Source organism: Pseudonaja textilis, chromosome 3 (genome assembly GCF_049901715.1).
Source record: "Pseudonaja textilis isolate UNSWEBS1 chromosome 3, rPseTex1.2, whole genome shotgun sequence".
Lineage (NCBI taxonomy): Eukaryota > Metazoa > Chordata > Lepidosauria > Squamata > Elapidae > Pseudonaja > Pseudonaja textilis.
Window position 1 is genome coordinate 11,326,978 of NC_141992.1, and position 22,041 is coordinate 11,349,018.

The window sequence follows — 22,041 nt, forward strand, 5'->3', positions numbered from 1 at the left end:
GCTAATGCCATTAACTTGGTTGCCACTATCACTTTGTATGGGCTACCTCTACACTGTATGAACCTCTTACTTCTATATAGCACATTTGCATAGATGTGAATTTTAGGCTATACATATAGCAAAAATGTAGAGGAGGAGGAGGAGGAGGAAGCAGAGGAGAAGAGGAGGATGAAGAGGAGGAGGAGGAGAAGAAGAAGAGGAGGAAGAGGAAGAAGAGGAGGAAGAGAAGGAGGAAGAAGAGGAGGAAGAGAAGGAAGAAGAAGAAGAAGAAGAAGAAGAAGAAGAAGAAGAAGAAGAAGAAGAAGAAGAAGAAGAAGAAGAAGAAGAAGAAGAAGAAGAAGAAGAAGAAGAAGAAGAAACAACATTTCATGAAGAGGGAAGTTCCAGATTATCCAGCTAAACTGGGAAATTTGCAAGACCAGCAGAAGTAATTTTTTTCTTCCTTCCCTTGGACATCATATCTTTTTCACTGCTGGCTCTCAATACCTCTCAATAGAAGAGAATAGTTGTAGTTCAGGGTTGAATTGTAGGGTCCTGGGTGCTCTCTGAGCTTGGTTGTGTTCTTACAGATGTTTCATTACTTAATTAGGTACCGTCACCGGTGCACTGATGATGTTACCTAATTGGGTAATGAAACATTTGCAAGACAACAACCATGCTCAGAGAACATCAAAGATACCATGTAGTAGCTCTCATGATCATTTTTACCAAACTGGGAAAAATTAAAACAAGAGTCAATTTCTGGTTTCAGAGGTTGATGGATTGGAAGTCCAAAGCCATAATCCAGAGAACAATGCAACCTGGTCTTCAGGTGAACAATAGGATCCTGTAGGTTTACTGCTACTACTAACCACACTTTGGATTGCAAAAGCAATTTGCAATGTGGTCTGCTGTTCATGGAATTATTTCTGGGCAGAGTGCAAAATCCTGGATGCACTTCGAGTTCATGACCATTACATCGAGGAACATGATCACAACCTTGGTGCATTAAAACATAACAGATAGGCAGACTTTTCCCTCCAGAATTATTTTTTTTTAAAACCACATTCCATTATCAGACACGACACATTTCAAATGCGCGTAAATTTACAGAAATTGCATTTTATAGAAAATATGATACAATGAAATATAAAATGCACAAGGAGCATTTTCAAAGTCTCTAGACAAAGGAGCTTGCATTCTAGTACGATCTCTTAACAACCTTTTGAAATATTTATTTGCACTCATTCCTTCCCCCCTCAGTGCCAAACGAGAATCATTTTTTTTATATTGACAAAAAAGAGTGTGTTGGGGGAACATGGTCAGCCCCATTCCCCCATGGACCATCAAAACAATTTCTCCAAAATTGTGCCCCCTCTTGGATTTGAAGGAAATAATAGCTAATTCAACCTTCGTGGCTTCCTCTTCAGTCTGCTGCAGGCCTTTTTGTCCATTATCCATTAGGTAATCCAAGATTTGATAGCACAATTAAGTGGCTCAATCTCCATTAAATGTGGTTTTTACATTACACATCCATGCAATCTAAATAATTGTACAAACATTAGACATAAACCACGTTAAGTCCAAATCATTAAAGGGGAGGAAAAAACACATTTTTGAGAGAGAGAGGAAAAACTGCAGAATTGTAATTTTTTTTTCTTTTTTCTTTGTAAATACAGACCCTACATACAAACTAGGTAGCATGCTACCCTTGATAATAGTGAGGTTCTATCAGAATGCAGCAAATAAGTCTGGCTTCATTGTCAACATTTAAGCACATTAATCACAAGGTCCCCGGTGATATTACCTGCCTTTTCTTATCCCATAATAGCCTTTCGATAGAAATACCACTCATCAGGAAGTGCCATCATTAATTGGTAGGTTTGGCTCATAATATTCAAGATATACCCATGGGATAGTTAAATGAATTTCTAGCCATTTTGTAGAAAAAAAGTAACCAGTTTTTTTTTAAATAAAGAGAAAACTTGTACGCGTTCTAAAAATAGAGTGAACTATTATAACTAATAGTGGTTTTTCAAGGTTTCCACACTATTTGGGTTCTTCGTGAAATGCCATTTAATGCAATCATTTTTGGGTAAGGGGATTTTATGGCAATTGTGTTTCTGGCTCTTATATTTTTGTCCAGAAAATAAAAACCCTCTTCCAAAAATGGAGCATTTCCTTCTGCAGAGGAAAATGAGCGTGGGGGGAATTATCCAAGCTGATGATTCTTAAATATGAACTCGGTACTTCTAATAATGTTGATTCTTTGCTGGAGGAAAAGAACTTTTTTTCCATTTGCATCCAGTAAGGTGGTATGAGACTGGTGTGACTGACAGTAGAACTCCAAATACTTGTACAAAAAGCTTTCCCAACATTTTCCTTAGGAAACTTACACCTGACAAAGCCAAAACTTACACCTACAATTAGCTACATGCAAAACAGGTGAATGATCACTGAACTAGGCCTCAAAATCTACCTGAGGTTGCATATCAAATATTTCTGAGGATCAAAGAGGCCATCTTTTATTCTGAATTATAGTCACTTATCTCATACTTTTATTTATTTTCTAGTTCCTTTCCTGGCTCTGGGGAAGGTAATCTATGAAGAGATGCAACATTATTATTTGTCTTAGGCTTACTCAGCTGATTAGTTTTTGATGCAATAGTTTCTAGAAAGTGATTTCTCCTGTTTTTCTTTTATCAGAAATCATCTAATCAGATCTGATATTTGCCATAGTCTGGAAATGTTACTTTAGCTGTGTTGCATTCAGGAACAATGTTCATTGCATGAGAAAAGTCTATTGGATGTAATTTTATTACATATGCAAAAAATAATTAATATTGAACAGGGATCAAACTGACTTTCCAAGTAAGTTAATCGATTGTTTGAATTGGTCGTGATTTGATAAGTAGTGGTGGGCAATTCAAAAAGTGAAGATTCCTGAAGCGTATCATGATATTCACAACTTAAGTCAAATATAAACATCAGCATTTCTAAAGTGAATCCTGACTTATACCTCACTTTGGGAAGTAGAAAATTTGAAACTCATGTATCAAATAATAATAATTTGTTGTTGTTTTACAATGAAGTAACCTATTAAGAAATGGTCAGATGAATCTAGCTATTCAATTAGTTTTTATATGTTATTGATTTGCATGTGCTTTTCAGTTGAAATCATTTGTTTTTCCTCCCTAGCATCAGAGGGTCATAGAAAAATTTACTCTGATAAATGTTTTCTGCGGTGTAATAGCAAGGAAATTCACATATTGACTCAGGCTAGAGGCCTATCTAGTCTGATTTATTGTAAAAAAACAAAACAAAACCAAAAGAAGAAAAAAAATCCTTCAAGAATAAATGTTATAACATCAGTAAGAGAATGTTCTTTGTTAAGGTTCCCCCACCCCTACTGATGCAATGGCATTCAAGGTATTTTAAGGACTATTGGTACCACAAGCTAGTCCCTAGCATTGTTTTATTTTATTTTTTTTCCCAATTCATTTTATAATTCTTCAAAATAAGGCAGTCTCAATTTTTTGGCTGAATTCTCTGGCCTTCAACCATCCGTTAATATAATAAGAGAGTTAGATTTTGTTGTTGTTTTTTTGTGCTTAGCCTTGTTCATTTTCTGTGATACAATAAGGAAGGTGATTTTTTTTTGTGGCCAAAAAAAGAAAACAAGTCTACAAAACCGATGCTCTGCATTAACGCAGTCTAGGAGGAAAAACACCACACTATAACATTCAGAGAGCCGAATGCGGCCAAAATAAATTGTGTTGCCTTTCTCTGCATTTTAATCTCTAGTGACCAAGCTGGTTAACCTGAAATCACTTCTCCAGGTGCTTACAGTTCTGTACATCAAATAATCCCACCAGATTCCCACATCCTATTCATTGCAACAAACATCGATTAGAAATACACAACTCCACCATGGACTCAGCAGAAGGAACAAGTCTTTTTTTTTGTTTTTTTTTGTTTTTCTCAAAGAAAGAATTTGGAAAGGAAATGGAAAAAAAAAATGGACAAAAGTTACACATAAGCGACCTTTGGTCTTCGGATCATTTACTGTAGGGTTTAGGTAAGAGCAACACCTTGGATTCTTCCAAGGCTTTCCAATGCTATAATTCTATGCAGCTACAGCACATATGTGGCCAAGTCACAAGAGAAAACCCAATTCAATATTTTGCATCAGATAAACAATGAATGATATATACAACAGATTGACTGAGTTCGCCATTTTTTTTTAGGCCAAGATCTCCGTTTTAAATTTGGTTTCCTCTCTTGCACACTAACATCATGTTTCTTTTGTTGTCCCCCCACCCACAAACCCCAAAAGATAAACCATACCATTGTTCCATGTGTTTTGTTTTTGTTAATTCCTTAATTCCTTCCCAGCTAGAACTGGCTTAAGGGTTTACAGAGTGTGGTGTCCAAGACACGGTGGAAACATAAATTGTTTCTTTCTTTCTGAACACTCCTGAGATTGAGGGAATCTGATACATGTACCAAAAGGCACTTTCAAATATATATACCTATATATATATATATTTTAAAAACAGTGCTTCTGTTCTAAGAAATTCAAGTTAAGACAGAGTGCCTTTCACTCCCTTTAGTCATAAAGTAGTTAAAACAAGCAAGTTCCCTGCTGACACATGAGGGTGGGGGAAAAATTAAAATAATAATAATAAAAAGGCAGCAGAGACACGTGTTCATGCTAGACAGCTCAACGTTCTTAAAAAAAGAGAAGAAGAAAAAGAAGAGAGAAAGGGGGAAAGAAAGAAAGAAACAACAGCAACAGAAACACTCTAAGTCACCACTAAAAAGAATACAGTCGGCCGAAGGTATTAATTAAAAAAACGCTGCCTCTTTGAACAGGTCTTGATTCCTCTTCTGCTTTCTCTCTCTCTTTTTTTTGTTTTTTTTTTGTTTAAGTTGTTTTTTGTTTTACTCCTTTCTTCTTCTTCTTTCATCCACCTTGGGTTGCTTTCTCTCTCTCTCTCTCTCCATCCTCTTCTTTCTAAATGCTATAGCTTTCCTCTTTTTGCAAAACAAGAAAAGTGAGGTCACTTTAATCATCCTCGCCACCCCCGTACATGTCCGCCAGTTTCTTGAACCTCGGTCCCCAGTCATTAAGGTAGTCGTAATCTTGGTCTCCAGAGCTTGAAGAGTTAAGTGAGCTTACCGACCCGGCTGTTGAACCACTTCCTTCATAGTCAAAGACGAGAAGGGAGTCATAGGGAGGGGCCGTTGGGTCATTATCGGCTGCTCTCAGGCCCTGGAATGTTTAAGAAGATGTTGCTGTAAAAAAAGTTATCCAGAAAACCCCAAATCCAATTAAAAACCCCAAGACAGGCATTTTCTCAAAGTTTCTTTTTATTAGAGTAGGTATACTGGCACATCCGGGAAATCCTGAATCTGAAAGTTCCAGGTTTTCCCTCTGATAAGTAAAACATTACAAATCCATCCCCTGCACTCATCATTCCATCACATGCCCCAATCACCATCTGTCCCAACTTGAGATGTCTCCTCTACTCCTCTTCTACTCCTCAGCCAGGTGCAGAATTAACATGACCTTGACTTAGAAGAAGAATGTTATTATGTCTAACCACATACGCTCCATAAAATCCCCCTCCCATCTTCCCAAGCTCAAGAATGTAGCAGTGTGGAAGCTTCTGGTGCTAATATGGCTTCCAAAGCTGACATCGAGTCTCGCTGGCTCAAGGTTGACTCAGCCTTCCATCCACCCAAGGTAGGTAAAACGAGGGCTCAGATTGTTGGGGGGCAATAGACTGACTCTGTAAACTGCTTAGAGAGGTCTGTGAAGCACTGTGAAGAGGTATATGTCTAAGTGCTATTGCTATTTTGGATTGAGGCTAATCCATGGAAGAACATCCTAACCTTGGTTGGATTGAGTGGTGCTACACAAATCTCGACTCTATGAAGTTTCTTCAAAACTTGAAAATAGGGCTACCAACCTTCTCTTTTCTAGAGAAAAGAAGGACTAGGGGTGACATGATAGCAGTGTTCCAATATATGAGGGGCTGCCACAAAGGAGAGAGTCAGCCTATTCTCCAAAGTACCAGAAGGCAAGGCAAGAAACAATGGATGGAAACAAACCAAGGAGAGAAGCAACCTAGAACTAGGGAGAAATTTCCTGACAGTGAGAACAATTAATCAGTGGAATGATTTGCCCTCAGAAGTTGTGGATGCTCCATCGCTGGAAGCTTTTAAGAAAAGACTGGATAGTCATCTGAAATAGTATCGGGTCTCTCACTTGAGCAGAGGGTTGGAACAGAAAACCCTCAAGGTCCCTTCCAACTCTATTATTCTGCAGTCTGCATTCTCCAGATTGGAGACCACAATGTTAGCCTTCCTCGGGGACTACAGAGCTGCAGAAGCTGCTACCACAGGGATGTCTCCAGGAAGGGCAGAAGTGAAGATCTTCAGAACATTTTTCAGTGACTTTAAGCCTTTTTGAAGAATGTGTTTTTAGTTCACAAAATCTCTTGTGTTCCTATTTCTGTTCTTAATTAACCAACTTTTTGACTAGCCTGAACAATGGCACAGCCCCCAATTTTTATTGTCAAATCCCTGGAGTCTTGAGAGTTGGATGATATATGCACTCATGCAGATACATAAAGCTGGATATCTCATTTATTTTCCTGCAGAATTTTGGGGAAAGATTGTTTGGGGTGGTCTGTCCTTGGGGCCATAAATTGCTCACTCTCTGGTTTATCTAGCAGCCATACATGGTTTTTGTAGTAGTGCTACTAGGCCCGCTGACAGAGTTTTTACTTCTCAACACATTACAAGGAGTCCTTGACATACGACCACAATTGAGCCCATTTTTTTTTGTTCTTAGGCAAGACAATCGTTAAGCAAGTTTTGCCCCATTTTTACAACTTGCCTTGCCACAGTTGTTAAGTGAATTATTACAATTGTTAAGTTTGTAAATGTTGTTATGTGAATCTGGGAGACTGTTTAAATATAATGAACACATTTCCCAAGATGGAGGATTACATGCCTTAGAGCACTGCACTAATGTGCTACCAGTCCTGTATCCGATGGCTACCTTCACCACTGGCTCATTGCTTTACAGAAGCAGCCGATCTGTCTCTTGGGTGGCTGCTACGTATTTATTGCTTTTATAGTTTCAATTTGCTGCTGTTAAATGTCGGTTCCATCGGTTCTTTATGCTTGATTTGCCTTGGGCAATCTGTTGGAAGGGCAGGCTGTAATGTTTTGTGAACACAACAGCAAATAAAGAATGCGAAGGATGGCGTTTGGGCGGCGGAAGCTAAGCAGATGAAATTGCTAATGCTGTCGATGGCTTGAATTCAAAGCATCTTCAGGGATGCCCAGACATTGAATATGAGCAACAAGGATGGAATAGGACTACTGGTAAATTATCTTACTAATACTGCTTTATACGAACTCCCTGGCAAGTTCTTCAGCGCACTCCAGCCCAAGTTTAGCCCTGGGATTTTCTATCCAAATCCTAAGCAGATCTTAGCTTGTTTGAAAACAGCCAAGATTCGTTAGAGGCCATCACCATCTGGTTTGACCACCCTGCCAACTACACACTAGATTATAATAAATGTATGCTTTAACTTGTGTCTGAAATGAAACAATGCTTATACACTTTGGTTTCTCTCAAAACCACCCTTCCTCAGTTCCCTTCTTGGAATATGTTCCAAGACATCCCTCCCTCCATCCATTGATCCATCCACCTACCCACTGATCCATCCATCCTTGTCTATATTCTGGGCATGGTAATTGCTCTCCCTAGCTCTTGGTGACCAATTAACCCTACAGTAACAGTCTACAGAAATCTGCAGTAACGTACCTCGTTAATAAAATCCCCGATGTCTCCAGGGTGAGGGATGACAGGCCGTACCGGATATTGCGGCTCAGCACCGACAGGTCTCTCATCTACTCTTCTGACTCCATTCACCTTGTTTAAAACATGATCCATATTCTCTGGCTGCTGAAGTTGGCTTAAATCATAATCCTATCATGCATACAGAAGGAAAAGAGTGAAGCTGTGGCAGATTTTCACTGAAGATTATCCAGTATCTTTGTGCCATGGGGGGAGCTGAATAATACGATTAAGTTTAAGGGAAATCAAAACAGAGCCTTTAACTTTATGGCATTTATATTGCTACTTAATTAAACATATATGAAATGCTATTGATCTTTGGCTGGACGGCGCTGAAGAGATTTTACAAGGCACCAAGATGCACTCACATCACTCTTGACTAATTGCTTATTCGGTTCACATTCTGGAGACATCTCCACGTGGGTTTGGAGCATAAGTGATGCTCTATTCAATGACCATCTGATGGCCTCTGCCACTGAATGATCTTTCCACAGACTAATTTGTAATTGATTTGGAAGAGAGAGACTACCGATTTAAACAAATCAAATCCAAAGTTCAAATGAATTATGGATTGGCATGTCAGGTGGTGGCAGAACACAACAGAAACAAAGAAACCAAGCTGTGATCAATGACATTATAGTTTCCCAAAATCCATATTACTCCCGGGGATCTTTTTCAACAAAGAGAACTTTGTGTGCTTTATAAATTTTCTAGGTTATATTGAATTTTAAAATTAGTGTTTCTCCTTAGTGTCCCTCGAGAAGTTGTGAATTCTCCAACACTGGAAGTTTAAAAAAAGACATTGGACAATTGTTTGTCTGAAATGGTATCGGGTTTCTTGCCTAAGCAGGGGGTTGGACTAGAAGATCTCCATGGTCCCTTCCAACTATTCTATTCTATTCTATTCTATTCTATTCTATTCTATTCTATTCTATTCTATTCTATTCTATACTATTCTATTCTATTTCTTTTCTCCTCTTTCTATTTCTATTCTATTCCTGGTGACAGATGAATACAGAACTGTGTTTTTATAGCACTCATTTTTCAGATATATTTGAGCTGCAACTCCTTAAAATCGTCATCAATTTCTCAACAATTTAATCGAAATTTTAGAGTTGTGCTATAAGTCTTGTAACCATAGTTCAGATACAGCATCTCAAATTTTTTGCATTATTGTGAACTGTAACTGACTTCTCACAAAGTTGGGGCAATCCTCACCTGATCTTCTTCTCCGCCACCTTCTTCGTCATATTTAAGGATGTTGTCCCGGACATCATCTTCAGGATCAATGAGTAGCTGCTTCGTGTGACGTTCCTTCTCCCTCCGTTTCATCCATACCACAAAAAGCAGAACCATGGCTAGAAGAAGATCAATTGAAATATAACAACCACAGCTGAATGTCAAAATTCCTATTCCTTAAGGACAATCAACCCCAGCAAAGAAAAGTACAGTCAATATTACCCCATCTTTTCTTCAAGAGCAGGAGCTTATACTTTGTGTTGGCTTCAGATCTGTAGAACTGACCACAAATAGGAGAAATAATAAATGGAAGCTAAGCGCCATATTGTGAAAAAACGAGTGAGCATTTAGATGAGGACACGCAAACTCATTGGGAGTCTCACTTTGCAATCAACAAGGACATGCATTCAATTTAGCCGCTACTATGATTGTTGGCTGAGCTGGGACAAAAATCGCCAGGGAAATGATTGAAGCCTGGGAAATGAATCCCTTGTCAGTCAATAAGGGTGTTGATTTACCAACAGGTTACTAGGTACTTAGGAGCCAAGGGCGTACTGGCACAAGGAAACAACAACTAACAATTTAATAGCCAGCCATCAACACTCTAATTAACAACTAAAAACAGCACACAACAAGGAACCATATAAATACGTGTACAACAGCCCAGTCCACATGTTCTGCAGAAACAGAAGTTCCCTGATAATGATCTCCAGCAGAAGCCCAAAAGCTTGTAAGAATAAACTTTTGGTCCCGCTGACCAACTCAGATTGGATTCTGCAACATTATCCTGGGACATCCTATATCCAGAGGAAATAAATGCTACCTCTTGTGTTGCTACTGTTAATTTTAGACTGGAGCAAGGCCTTGGGAACATTAGAAATCACTCCAGCCTTTGAATCTCTCATATTGGCAAGATACAAACTTCAACTAAATGCAATGAGAATGAGTTATATGATAAAGTGCAATTTGAAACTGAAATGAGCACAACTTAGGTAACTTAATGATTATTTGAAGTTCTAATGGACCTATCAGATAAGTACTTAAGACTCAGATTTGAGGTTCTGATGGTTGGGTCATCCTCACAGTCATGTGCTTGCATTTTGGGGACATGGGAGTCCAGCCAGTCATTTATGGCTGCAGCATCCTGTTGTCTTGTACACTGCGGTCTTGATTCACTTAATGACTGTGACATTCATTGAATAACTGGGATTTCACTTAAGAACTATGATGATTCATTTAACAACTGCCAGAAAAAAGGTTGTAAAATCGGGTCGGTTTTACAACCATCATGAGTTACAACGCTGATGGGCAGGTTTCATTACAATCCTAACTCAAGAATCATCTGCACTTTTTTATTATCAGAGAAGTATCAATGGCAGTAAATAGGGGAAAAACCTAGATGTTAGATCAGAGGTCTTCAAACTTGGCAACTTTAAGACTTGTGTACTTCAACTCTGTCTTACATCTTAAAGTTGGCTGGCTGGGGAATTATGGGAGCCGAAGCCCACAAGTCTTAAAGCTGGATGGCTGGGGAATTCTGGGAGTTGAAGTCCACAAGTCTTAAAATTGCCAAGTTTGGAGATCTCTGTGTTAGATGGTTCTGTATGAGTAAGCCTAGCTATAATCTGTTTCTTCGTAGGTAGAAAGTAGGCTAGTATGGTAGCAGGTAGCACTGTTTTTTGGAAAGATACTCAGAATGCCAAAGGTACATACGCTAGCTTACATTCTAGACACGTACCCTAAAAAGGTAAAAAAGATTTTTCTCAACTGAAATCAACTCAGTACACAGATCATAGGCATTTCTTAGCAACAGTAGAGAAGTGCTAGGTGGTAGGTTTTCACAGCTGCTCTTTGTCGACGAAATGACTTTCACTGACACTTTTTACAATGCCATCAATTCTGAATGTACTATGGCAGTGAATATGTGTTGATGAAAAGTCTAGACGTAGCCTCACAGGCATTATCAGGAAGTCAGTACATTCGCCTGGAAGCAGTTTTGCCGTTGTTTTTTTCCCAGATTTTTTTTTAAAAAATGTCCCAATCTAGGCTCTACATTTGGGGTGTCCTGGTCCTCTCTTACCCCAAAATTAACCAGATCTCCCTGTAGGATTCATTTTGAGCTGTCTTCTGGGAATGTCCCCTTGCTTTATCCCAATAAACACGATACTACCAAATATACTAAATACAATAAATAACACACAATTGGTAAACTGTGTTATTGTACAGCCTACAAAGACAACCGATTACTTTCCAAGGTTCAAAAATATGACGAATGAGGATTTTTGTGATTACACTAATTGTTTAATTTTATTTTCTATGCACTTTCTTCATGATGTAGAATGTCTGTCTGAAAATGATCTGGTCTGGTGGTTAAGGAACTAGGCTTGAAACCAGGAGACTGTGAGTTCTAGTCCCGCTTTAGGCATGAAAGCTGGCTGGGTGACATGGGGCCAATCATCAGGAGATGAGGAATTCTAGTCTCATCTTAGCCATGAAAGCAAGCTGACTGATATTGGGCCAATCACAAGGAGACCATGAGTTCTAGTCCCACTTTAAAGCCCATTGGGTGACTTTGAGCCAATCACCAGGGGACTGTGAGTTCTAATCCCGCCTTAGGCATGAAAACTCGTTTGGTGATTTTGGGTGAGTCACTGTCTATCAGCCTAACCTACCTCATGGGCTGGCTGTTGTGGGGAAAATAGGAGTATTAGTTAGATTTGCTGCCTTGCATAATTTATAAAAATAATAAAGGCAGAATAATTCATCTTAAATAAATAAATACATTAAAATAATGCCTGACAAAGTGGCATCCAGATTCAGTATCTTGATAGATCAATATGACAAAAACTGGAGAACTGTAAAACTTTTTCATCATGTCTATATCATTTCTTCCTTGCCTCCTTCCCTGTGCACCAATAAAGACGTTCATTAACTCCAAAGAAGGACTTATTTTCCACCCCAGCCTAATTATCCTGAGAAAGAGTCCACTTTGGTGATGGGAAAGTGCCCCTTATGATCTGGAACACTCAAAATTTTGCAGTGATAACCTCCTGATTATCATTACAATTTTAAGGGGTGTGATGGATCAGCGGTTAAAGATGCCGAGCTTTCAGCTGGAAAGCTGACAGCCTGGGCTTGAATCCATAATGCTGTGGAATGGAGTGAGCGCCCGTTTCTTGCTCCAGCACCTGCCCACTACCAGTTCGAAAGCATGCAACGGCGAGTAGATAAATAGGTACCACTTTGGTGGGAAGGCAACAGCATTCCGTGCACCTCAGCATATAGTCATGATGGCCACATGAGCATGGAAATGTTTTCAGACAATGCTGGTTCCCCCAGCTAGGAAAAAAAGAGATGGGTACTACCCCTTAGAATCAGACATGACCGCACAGGGAAAACCTTTAACTTTTACTGCAATTTTACCAAACTATTTTCTATGTTGAAAAATTGCAGGTTATGACATGTGGAGGCAGGGAAAGGTTTTTCTAAGTCAGATGTCAGATCCATGTATCTGTCATTTCTTCAATGGAAGAAGAAAGGCTGAGGAAGACTGATAAAGAAATCCTTCTTGATGTAACCTGAATATATTTAATCCTATATTGAATTTGTATAACCTACACATGATACAGTGGAGGGATGAAACCCAGATGGCTGGAACCTATCACCTCTGGGAGAGACAGCCAGGAGATGAAGAGACCATAAAAATTCCACAGTGAGATGTGTCCTGGGAAACTCTGGAAAAGACCATTCTAAAAAAAAGGGAGGGGGGATTAGGTATGCCCTGGGAAACCCTGAAAAAGATTGTTCTAAAAAGGGGGTGGGGGGAATTAACATGTTGGCTCTTTGTTTTACTAAATACACATCAGGATAAGGGGAGGGGTTTTAAACTCCCTTATCTATCTCTGCATGCCTGAGAGACCTTAGATACTGCTTTAAACCCCTACATGAATTGTCTCATCTCAATAAAGGATTCCTTTTGATATGTTTCGATACGTTTTCAGAAGTTCATTCTAGTTGATTGAATGGGAAAAGTTCTGTAGCCTGACATCAGGGGTGGAGAACTATGGCCCTTTTATGACTTGTGGACTTCAATTCCCATTGATAACAGATAATAGATAATTAGAGTTGGAAGGGGCCTTGTAGGTCATCTAGTCTAACCCCCTCCCCAAGCAGGAGACCCTACACCAGTTTTGACAGATGGGAGTCCAATCTCTTCTTGAAAGTCTCAAGTGATGAAGCTCCCACAACTTCCAAGGGCAAGCTGTTCCATTGGTTGATTGTTCTCACTATCAGAAAGTTTCTCCTCATTTCCAAGTTAAATCTCTCAGGAATTCTGGGAATTGAAGTCCACAAGTCCTAAAGAGGTTATCATTCTCCACCTCTGCTCTAAGTGAGCCGAAATCTGAAGCCAGAGGAGTTAACTCTTGGATTACACAGCCTCTCCTTCCATCCTGCCTCTCCAGTGGTGAATTTCATCACAAGTAAAGCAGCAGTAATTTGGGGGGAAAAAAAGAAAGAAAGTAGTGTTCCTCTCAGTCCCAAATGCCTACATGGAGAGGTATCAGCATGTTACAACCAGCTGAGGGGGCAGCTATTTCTACCGTGTCCCCCCTCCCATTCTGCACTGCTCCCTCGTTAGAATAAATCCCTTTCAAATCTGCAAGAGGCTGCAGCTGCTCTAATTTCATTTTAATGAAGTGAGATTCTCTCTGAAGGGATGCAACAGAGACTGGATAAAACATTAGCTCGTCTAATCCAATTTGGACTTCGTCTCCTCCTTTTTACAAGCTCTCTGTCTTTTCCAAAATCAAATAAACAAACCTTCCGAGATACTCATTTTCGGCTGTTTTGCTTAGAAAGAAGACGGGAGCCCAGCTTTGAACTTTTTACTGAAAGTGTCAGGGAAGAAAAAAAAAAAAGGGCAAACATTGGAAGATCAGATTTAGTTTGGCAGGATCAGACAATGTTTGCAGGGCTTTTCTATGTTGGAAGTTTAAGTCCAGAAAATTAAATAGAGAACATTTCCAGTGCAAGTAGCTCTCGTACTTTTTTTTTACATCTCAAATCCAATGTACAGGTTTACAGGGTAGTTAGTCTTCGACATTTAGTGATCATTCAAAGTTACAATGGTACTGACAAAAAGGGATGTATGACCGCTTTTCAAACACTCACACTTATGAGCCACAGTGGCGCAGTGGTTAAAGTGCAGTACTGCAGGCTACTTCTGCTGACTGCTGGCAATTTGGCAGTTCGACTCTCACCAGGCTCAAGGTTGACTCATCCTTCCATCCTTCCAAGGTGGATAAAATGAGGACCCAGATTGTTGAGGGCAATAGGCTAGCTCTGTAAATCACTTAAAGAGGGCTTGTAAAGCACTGTGAAGTGGTATATCGTTCTGCTGAGGGCTGAACGAAGAGCTTGAAAAACAGGGCATTTCTCTTAATGTGAGTGGAAGATCTCTCCTCCTCTCTCCCATCACAGCACACCAGGTGTAAGTCTCAGATGCGAAATATGGGTTTCCAAATCTGAAATTCCAGGAAAGGGCAGCCCAGTGCTTACCTCTAATTAGGGATGCACACTACACCATCCCTTTAATGCTGTGACACTTGCTGACACTGAAATTTGCACACTGGCTGGAAAGTGAAACTTTTCTGTAATTGCTTTTTTGTCGGAGGTAAAATGGTGACACCCCCCCCCCCCATTGCCAAGTGCAAGAATGGAAAGAGACAATCTCTTGCCCAACTCCCCGAATGTCTTGCTCTCAAAGAATCTGTTGTGGTTTGCCAGCAGCCTGTGCAGACGGCAGCAGAATCGGACACTGGGGAAGAACAGGTACCAGTCTGGGAGTCTGGAGATGATTCAGACGAGGGTCCTGCATCTGATGCAGAAATGGGGCCAGGACCATCTGGGAGTGGGGTGCTGATTCCAGAGCCTCCAGAATCTGGCAGCAGCAAGGCAGAGGAACAAGGGGAGCCTGTTCCCAGTGCACATGTGCTCAGAGCTGCCAGAAGACAAGAGCAGCTAAGACAAAAGGGGCGACTCAGGAGTAAGGCTTGGAGGTGATTGCCCCTCCCATAAGATATAAAGGAAGTACAAAGGTAGAGAATCCTTTGCAGGAAGCAACTTTTATTTATTTTATTTTATTTGGTTTGTCAATTGCTTACAAGATAATACGTATAAGTAAAAATGTCGTTATGAATACATGGGTACATATAAGAAAAATAAAAGAAACAATCGGCCAGGAATGGTAGGCACGTTGGTGCACTTATGCATGCCCCCTATAGATCTCTTAGGAAAGGGGTGAGGTCAATAGTAGACAGTCTAAGGTTAAAGTTTTTGGGGTTTGGGGAAGAAACCACAGAGTCAGGTAGAGTATTCCAGACATTGACCACTCTGTTGCTGAAGTCATATTTCCTGCAATCAAGTTTGGTGCGATTAACCTTGAGTTTGTATCTAATGTTTGCTCTTGTATTGTTATGGTTGAAGCGGAAGTATTTATTGACAGGTAGGATATTGCAATGTATGATTTTATATACTATACTTAGGTCGGACCGAAGGTGGCGTAGTTCTACGTTTTCTAGGTCTAGAGTTTCAAGTCTGGTGGCATAAGGTATTCTACAACGAGTAGAGGAGTGGAGAACTCTTCTTGTGAAATATTTCTGGACTTTCTCAACTGTGTTAATATCAGATACGTAATGTGGGTTCCCGACTGATGAGCTGTATTTGAGTATTGGTCTAGCAAATGTTTTGCATGCTCTAGTTAGTAGTGTAATATTACCAGAGAAAAAGCTACATAAGATTAGGTTTGCAACTCTTAATGCCTTTTTGTCTATGTAGTTACAGTGGGCCCTAGCACTTAGATCATTAGAGTTGAGCACTCCAACATCCTTGACAGAGTTTGGATCATCAACAAGGTCTTGACTATTCAGCCTGTATTTTATTTTCTGATTTTTTGTTTGTAATGGTCAGTTTGAAACCTGAAGCTGTGTGTTGAATTTGTGCTCTGATTGGTTTTTTACAGTTAATTTGGCACTTTACTTGTTGGCAGCAATTCAAAGGAGAGAAAGGTGGGTGCTTATCTTAAGGGACTGTTTGGGACTCATTACGAGCTGGGAATGAACATAATTCCCAGTGCTGAAATGAAACAAGAGTTGTTTGGACTAAGTGTGTGCTTAATTACGGTCTCAGGAAGCCTTGGTTAGAACAGAATCTGTGCAAATGAAAAAAGCACGCCAAATTCTACCCCATCTATTTCCTCCTTTTTCCTGCAATTCCACCCCACAAAAACCCACTGCCGGGAAGCCACAAACCTCAAACAAGAGAATCAGCTAATTACCGCTTTTATATGTCATTTCCCTCTTCTTTTTAGTCTAGCCATATGGATTGATTTGATGATTGATTTGCATTTGCTTAAAGCCTGCCACTTAAAAAAAAATCAGAGATAAATAAAAGAGGACCCATCTATGAAGACAAACACTAATCTGCCTCTTAACTGCTTATTGCAACTAGTGAAATATTTCTCTTTTCTTTTGAAGCAAGTTCTCTCTCTTTTAAGGCAGGGGCGTTTTTTTTTTTTTTTTTTATTCTGGTCACCCTTTGTAGAAAAATTGTCCTATTAACACCTTTACAGCTCTCTTGAGAAAGAGGCTTTCAGAGAGTCAATAGCAGATGTAGTTCAATCCTTTTTATCTGCTCTTAAGAAAAGAGAGCTCCATTGTTGCTTTAAGGCCTGTTTTCCCTTCTGAAGGCAATTTTTGTGAAATCGATTGCCTTCTCCCCATTATTATATTTTTCTGTAGTGTACTCCTTTAAGAAAAAGCACTTCGCCTTTTTTCCCCAGATGAGATTGCAAAGCCAGGGTTGCAGAAGACATGGATCCATTGGCAGTAACACCCTGTACACGGAGGCCAATGGCCATCACTGAATGGCGGTTTTCTGAGATCAGGAACTGGAAGAATATGCAATTTGCAGGTATGCTTTGAGAACAATCTTCGAGTTATCCAGACTTCCAAATTGGAAGTGCTTGTTTAAATGTCTCTGAATCTTTCTTTCTTTCTTTCTTTCTTTCTTTCTTTCTTTCTTTCTTTCTTTCTTTCTTTCTTTCTTTCTTTCTTTCATTCTTTCTTTCTTTTCCTTCCTTCCTTTCCCCTCTTTCTTTCTTTTTCTTTTTCTTTCTCTCTCTTTCTTTCTTTCTTTCTTTCTTTCTTTCTTTCTTTCTTTCTTTCTTTCTTTCTTTCTTTCTTTCTTTCTTTCTTCTTTCTTTCTTTCTCTTTCTCTCTTTTTTCTTTCTCTTTCCTTCCTTTCTTTTCCTTCCTTCCTCCCTCCCTCCCTTCCTCCCTCTCTTTCTTTCTCCTATTTTCTCCACAACAACAACTTCAAAACTGGCACTAACATGTTGAGATTCAAACTGGTTTTCCATTTTATGATGGGATGCTCCGACAATGCTCAGTTATAACCATTTGTTTAGTGATTTGTCTGAGGTTACAAGGGCACTGTAGAAAGTGACTTGTAACCATTTTTTAACTATCCGCTTGGGGTAGTGAACAAGGACCTTGGACTAGAAAGCAGGAAAGTGTGAGTCCTTGTCCTGCCTTAGGCATAAAGCCATCTGGGTGTTCTTGGGCCAGTCACTTTCTCTCAGCCCTAGAAAGGAGGCAATGGCAAACCACTCTGGAAAAGCAGCACCAAGAAAACTGCAGGAACTAGTCCAGGAACTTGCCATGAGTCAAGATAAATTCAAAGGCTTGCATGCGCACACACAAACCACATTAATTATATGTCCCATTTGCCCATTTTTCTCCGTCCAGTAAAAATAATTGATAGGACAAGCCCCCAAATTAAATAAGTACATGGAAGAAAGATTTCTATTTATCATTTCATTTTCACCGATATAAAACCAGGCTGATTGCTGAGCGTTAAAAAAAGCCAATTAGAGCAATGAATTTTTAAAAACACACATTTGTAATAAAAATCCATAATTTAGAACAGGATAATGGATTTGAAGACGGGAAGAAGATTCTCCTAAATCAAACGCCTTTCATCCACATTTAATTTCAGTCAACAGAATATGCTCAAATGTTTAAATCATATTTTAGGCCTTGAGTTATGCAAAGGCAGGAAAAAAAAAAAAGTAAAACTGAGTTTTATGCTTTATTGCCTTCTGTTTCTTCCAGTGTGAAATTTTACTACACAAACTACTAACAATTGGCATTAGGAAGCTTTATTATGATCAACGAATTTTGAATGCTAATGTACATTTATTGCTCATTACCATCAGGTCACAATTAAATTAGCATGTGTATATTAAAGTTTACCCAGGAAATAGGATGGCTTATTTTCCAAATGTAAATATAGAGGTTATTTGTACTTATTGTCTGGGTTTTTTGTCTGTTTTTTTTTTTGACTGAATTGAATTGAACTTCATTTGGCCAAGTGGGATTAGACACACATAAAATTTGTCTCCAGTTCAGAAGCTCTCAGTATGCATGTAAAGCTACAGAATTTCTACTATTGACCTCACCCCTTTCCTAAGAGGTCTGTAGGGGGTGTGCATAAGCCCACCAACTTGCCTACCGTCCCTGTCCTATTGTTTCTTTTATTTTTCTTATATGTATCCATGTATTCATAACTATGTTTTTACTTATACCTATTATCTTGTAAGCAATTGACAAACCAAATAAAATAAATAAATAAAATAAATAAAATTCTCATCAGTAATGCAAATGGGTGTGGAGACTCCTTGGCTGCAGGATGTTTTCTGTCCTGTTGCACTACTCAGGTGACCCTGAGGAGACAGATGAACCTCCAAGTGGCCTCACCGACTCTAGAAAAAAATGCAAATGACCAGCTGTCTGCAAGGAATATAAATCCTTCCATTCCTCACCACCCAGTCAGAGCTGAAGAAGCTTCTTGGATGAGAAGTGAAACATCTTCAAAGAAAAAAAAAGAAAGTCCAGTTGCCTCCTGAAAAAGGCACTTTGGGGACAACTATGACCTGGATGACTGAGAATCTCCATAGACATCACGGAGAGAAGCAAGCTAATAACATAGTTGGAAAGAGGAGGAAAATAACAAAAGGTGATATTTTGGATGGTTTCAACTCTGTGGTTTATCAACATATAGAACAGTCCTTAAAAGGATTGAGGGGAGTGACAGCTTTTTAGTTATGAAGCACATATTTAATATTTTCTCCTGGGAATCTCACTGGCATTTTATTCTCACAATATCAAAGTCAAGTAGGTTCCATGAATGATGGTGGACTTGATCCAAAATTTTATTTAATAGAAATCTAGATTCATGATAGACGTCTTACATTCAGATTTTGAAATACTAGATCTGCTGAGCTGTTTAGCATCAACTTGACACAATCAGGAAATCTGAGGCATTTGTAGGCTGTTCTTCTGTTTCCTGGAGTATGTTTTGATTTGATTTTTTTTAAAAAATTGGCCCTCAATATTTTAGTTCTATAAGTGCCATGAAACATGGAGGTTGATTTTCACAAATTCTTAAAAACCAACTTTTATGACTATGAAACTGATTCCCTTTTACTGTGATTTTATTGAACTACTGAACTTTGACGGTCTGGTTTAGTGATTAAGGCACCAGACTAGAAACTAGGAAACTGTGAGTTCTAGTCCCATCTTAGTCATAAAAGTTGGCTGGGTGACGCTGGGCCAATCACTAGGAGAGTGTGAGTTCTCGTCCTACTTTAGGTATGAAAGTCAGCTGAGTGACTTTGGGCCCAGGCACTCTCTCTCAGCAACAACCTACTTCACAAGGTTATTGTGGGGAACATAGGAGGAGAGAAGAGTACTAAGTATGTTCACTCACCTTGAGTTACTTAGGAAGTAATAAGGACAGAATTAAAAACAACAACAAATTCAATAAATAAATTTAAAAAAATGGTGTATGCATGTGTAAAGAACCTTGGCTTCAGACCATATGTGTATATTGCCTGGTGCAACACTTACTTAATAAAATGATGATACATATCAAGATGGCAATAATGGCTCCTGTGCCCAGCCCAGCTGCAGCGACAGCTCCTATAGTGGTACAATCTCCGTTCTCATCACACGGACACACCTTGACCTTAATGATGGACATGTTAAAGAGAGGAGGGTTTCCAGAATCCGTTACAATGATTGGAACATCATATACACCAGCTTCCAAGTACATTATTCTCAAGCCAAGTTGAGCATAATCACCTGTGGGGAGCAAAATGGAGGAAGCCATGAAGAACACGTCTGTGTGGAAAAAAAATACTTTTTATGAATCTCTATTGATCTGGAGAATCTCATACTCAGGGATGAGCTTCAAAATTTTTTAGCAATGGGTTGTCTGCCCAGTTGCTAGGTGGGCGTGGCCAGGTGGGTGTGGCCTAGTCAGCCTCCTGCACCACGGCAGGGGGAGGGGTGTTTTTGCCTTCTCCGGGTTTCAGAGGCTTTCCTTGAGCCCCTGGGAGGGCAAAATCGGCCTCCCAGGGTTCTAGAGGCTCTCTGGGAGCTGGAAATAGGCCTATTTCTGGCCTTCCCAAACTTCTGGGAAGGCCCGTTTTTCGCTTTCCCCAAGCCTTCGTGCGCGCCCTGCACCTACCTGCATCCAAAATGGGTCTTGTGGGAATTCCTGGGTAGGGTGGGCGGAGCCGCCCAGGAGTGAGATTTGGGGGTTTTCTGAACTTCATACAATCTTAGCTAGGGGCTCTCCTGAACCCCTGCGAACCTCCAGCAGCCCAACCCTGAATCTACTGCTTATAAGTTACTCCCCCAAATACAGGCAGTCCTCGACTTACAATCATTCGTTTGGTGGCCACTTGAAGATATAAAGGCACTGAAAAAAAGTAACATGTGGCCGTTTTTCACACTTATGACCATTGCAGCATCCGCATGGTCATGAGATCAAAATTTCGCTGCTTGGCAACTGGCATGTATTTATGACACATGATAACCATCGTGCCTACCGTCCCTGTCCTATGGTCCCCAATTATTAGTTCCTACTTCTTATATATAAACTTATATTTATCCTTATTTCTATTGTATTGTAAGCTTTTGACAAAATAAATAAATAAAATAAATAAATAAAATAACCAGGGGCACGTGATCACCTTTTGCGACCTTCTGAAGAGCAAAGTCAACGGGGAAGATTCACTTAAACACCGATTCACTTAAAAACTGTGTTGCTAGCTTAACAACTGCAGTGATTCACTTAACCACCGCGGGGAAGAAAGGTCGCAAAATGGGCGCAAAACTCACTGGACAACTGCCTTGCTTCATAACAGAAATTTTGGGCTCAGTTATGGCCGTAAGTCGAGGACTTCCTGTATGCCCATAAGTCACCTAGGCTGAACTCTGGACAGACTCTGATAAGCCATAAAGAAGCTAATTATGATCATTTTGACAGCTCCTTTCCCCCTGTCCATTCTCACCCAAATGGTCACCTTCCTATTTCCCAAGCATGAAAGCTGCCTCTTTGGTAAATTAGAAAAGGAGGTGACTTTTAAGCAATTATGGGCAGAGGTTCATCATTGATCCTGATTGTGGCTTATGACAATCAAAAATGGAACATAAGGAAGAGGGATAATAGCTTTTCCTCCTGGGCAATTTACCGATGATTTATCCCAACTTTCTCATGATCACCCTGTGCAATTACAAGCTGAATTAAGGCAGGGAAGCCAAGAGCCAACAATTTAGCTTAAGGCCCAATCCAAGCAATTTCTCACAAACTCTCTCGCTTAGAAATGTCATCCTGAACGTGGCTCCCTTCTTTTTAAAAAGATATATATATATGGCATTCAGCTTTGTTCGGGTATTTTCCCACGTCATTGTAGTTGTGCTTTTAAAGTTGTAGCAACGTTTCGGCAGAATCTCATCTGCCACCATCAGGCTTCTGTATGTATGTATGTATGTATGTATGTATGTATGTATGTATGTGTATGTGTATGTGTATGT

General features: G+C 39.7%; 1 protein-coding gene across 1 annotated transcript in view; it reads right to left on the reverse strand.

Moving 5' to 3' along the window:
- Window positions 1-1,081: 1,081 nt before the first annotated feature.
- Window positions 1,082-22,041, reverse strand: part of CDH4 (cadherin 4) — a 995,035-nt gene continuing 974,075 nt past the window's right edge. Inside the window, exons 13-16 of the mRNA XM_087928929.1 lie at window positions 20,068-20,301; window positions 9,077-9,216; window positions 7,826-7,990; window positions 1,082-5,254 (exon numbers count right to left, since the gene is read on the reverse strand). Of these exons, the coding sequence (XP_087785055.1) occupies window positions 5,048-5,254; window positions 7,826-7,990; window positions 9,077-9,216; window positions 20,068-20,301 (746 nt within the window). The 3' untranslated portion in view covers window positions 1,082-5,047. The remainder of the gene's footprint in view (window positions 5,255-7,825; window positions 7,991-9,076; window positions 9,217-20,067; window positions 20,302-22,041) is intronic.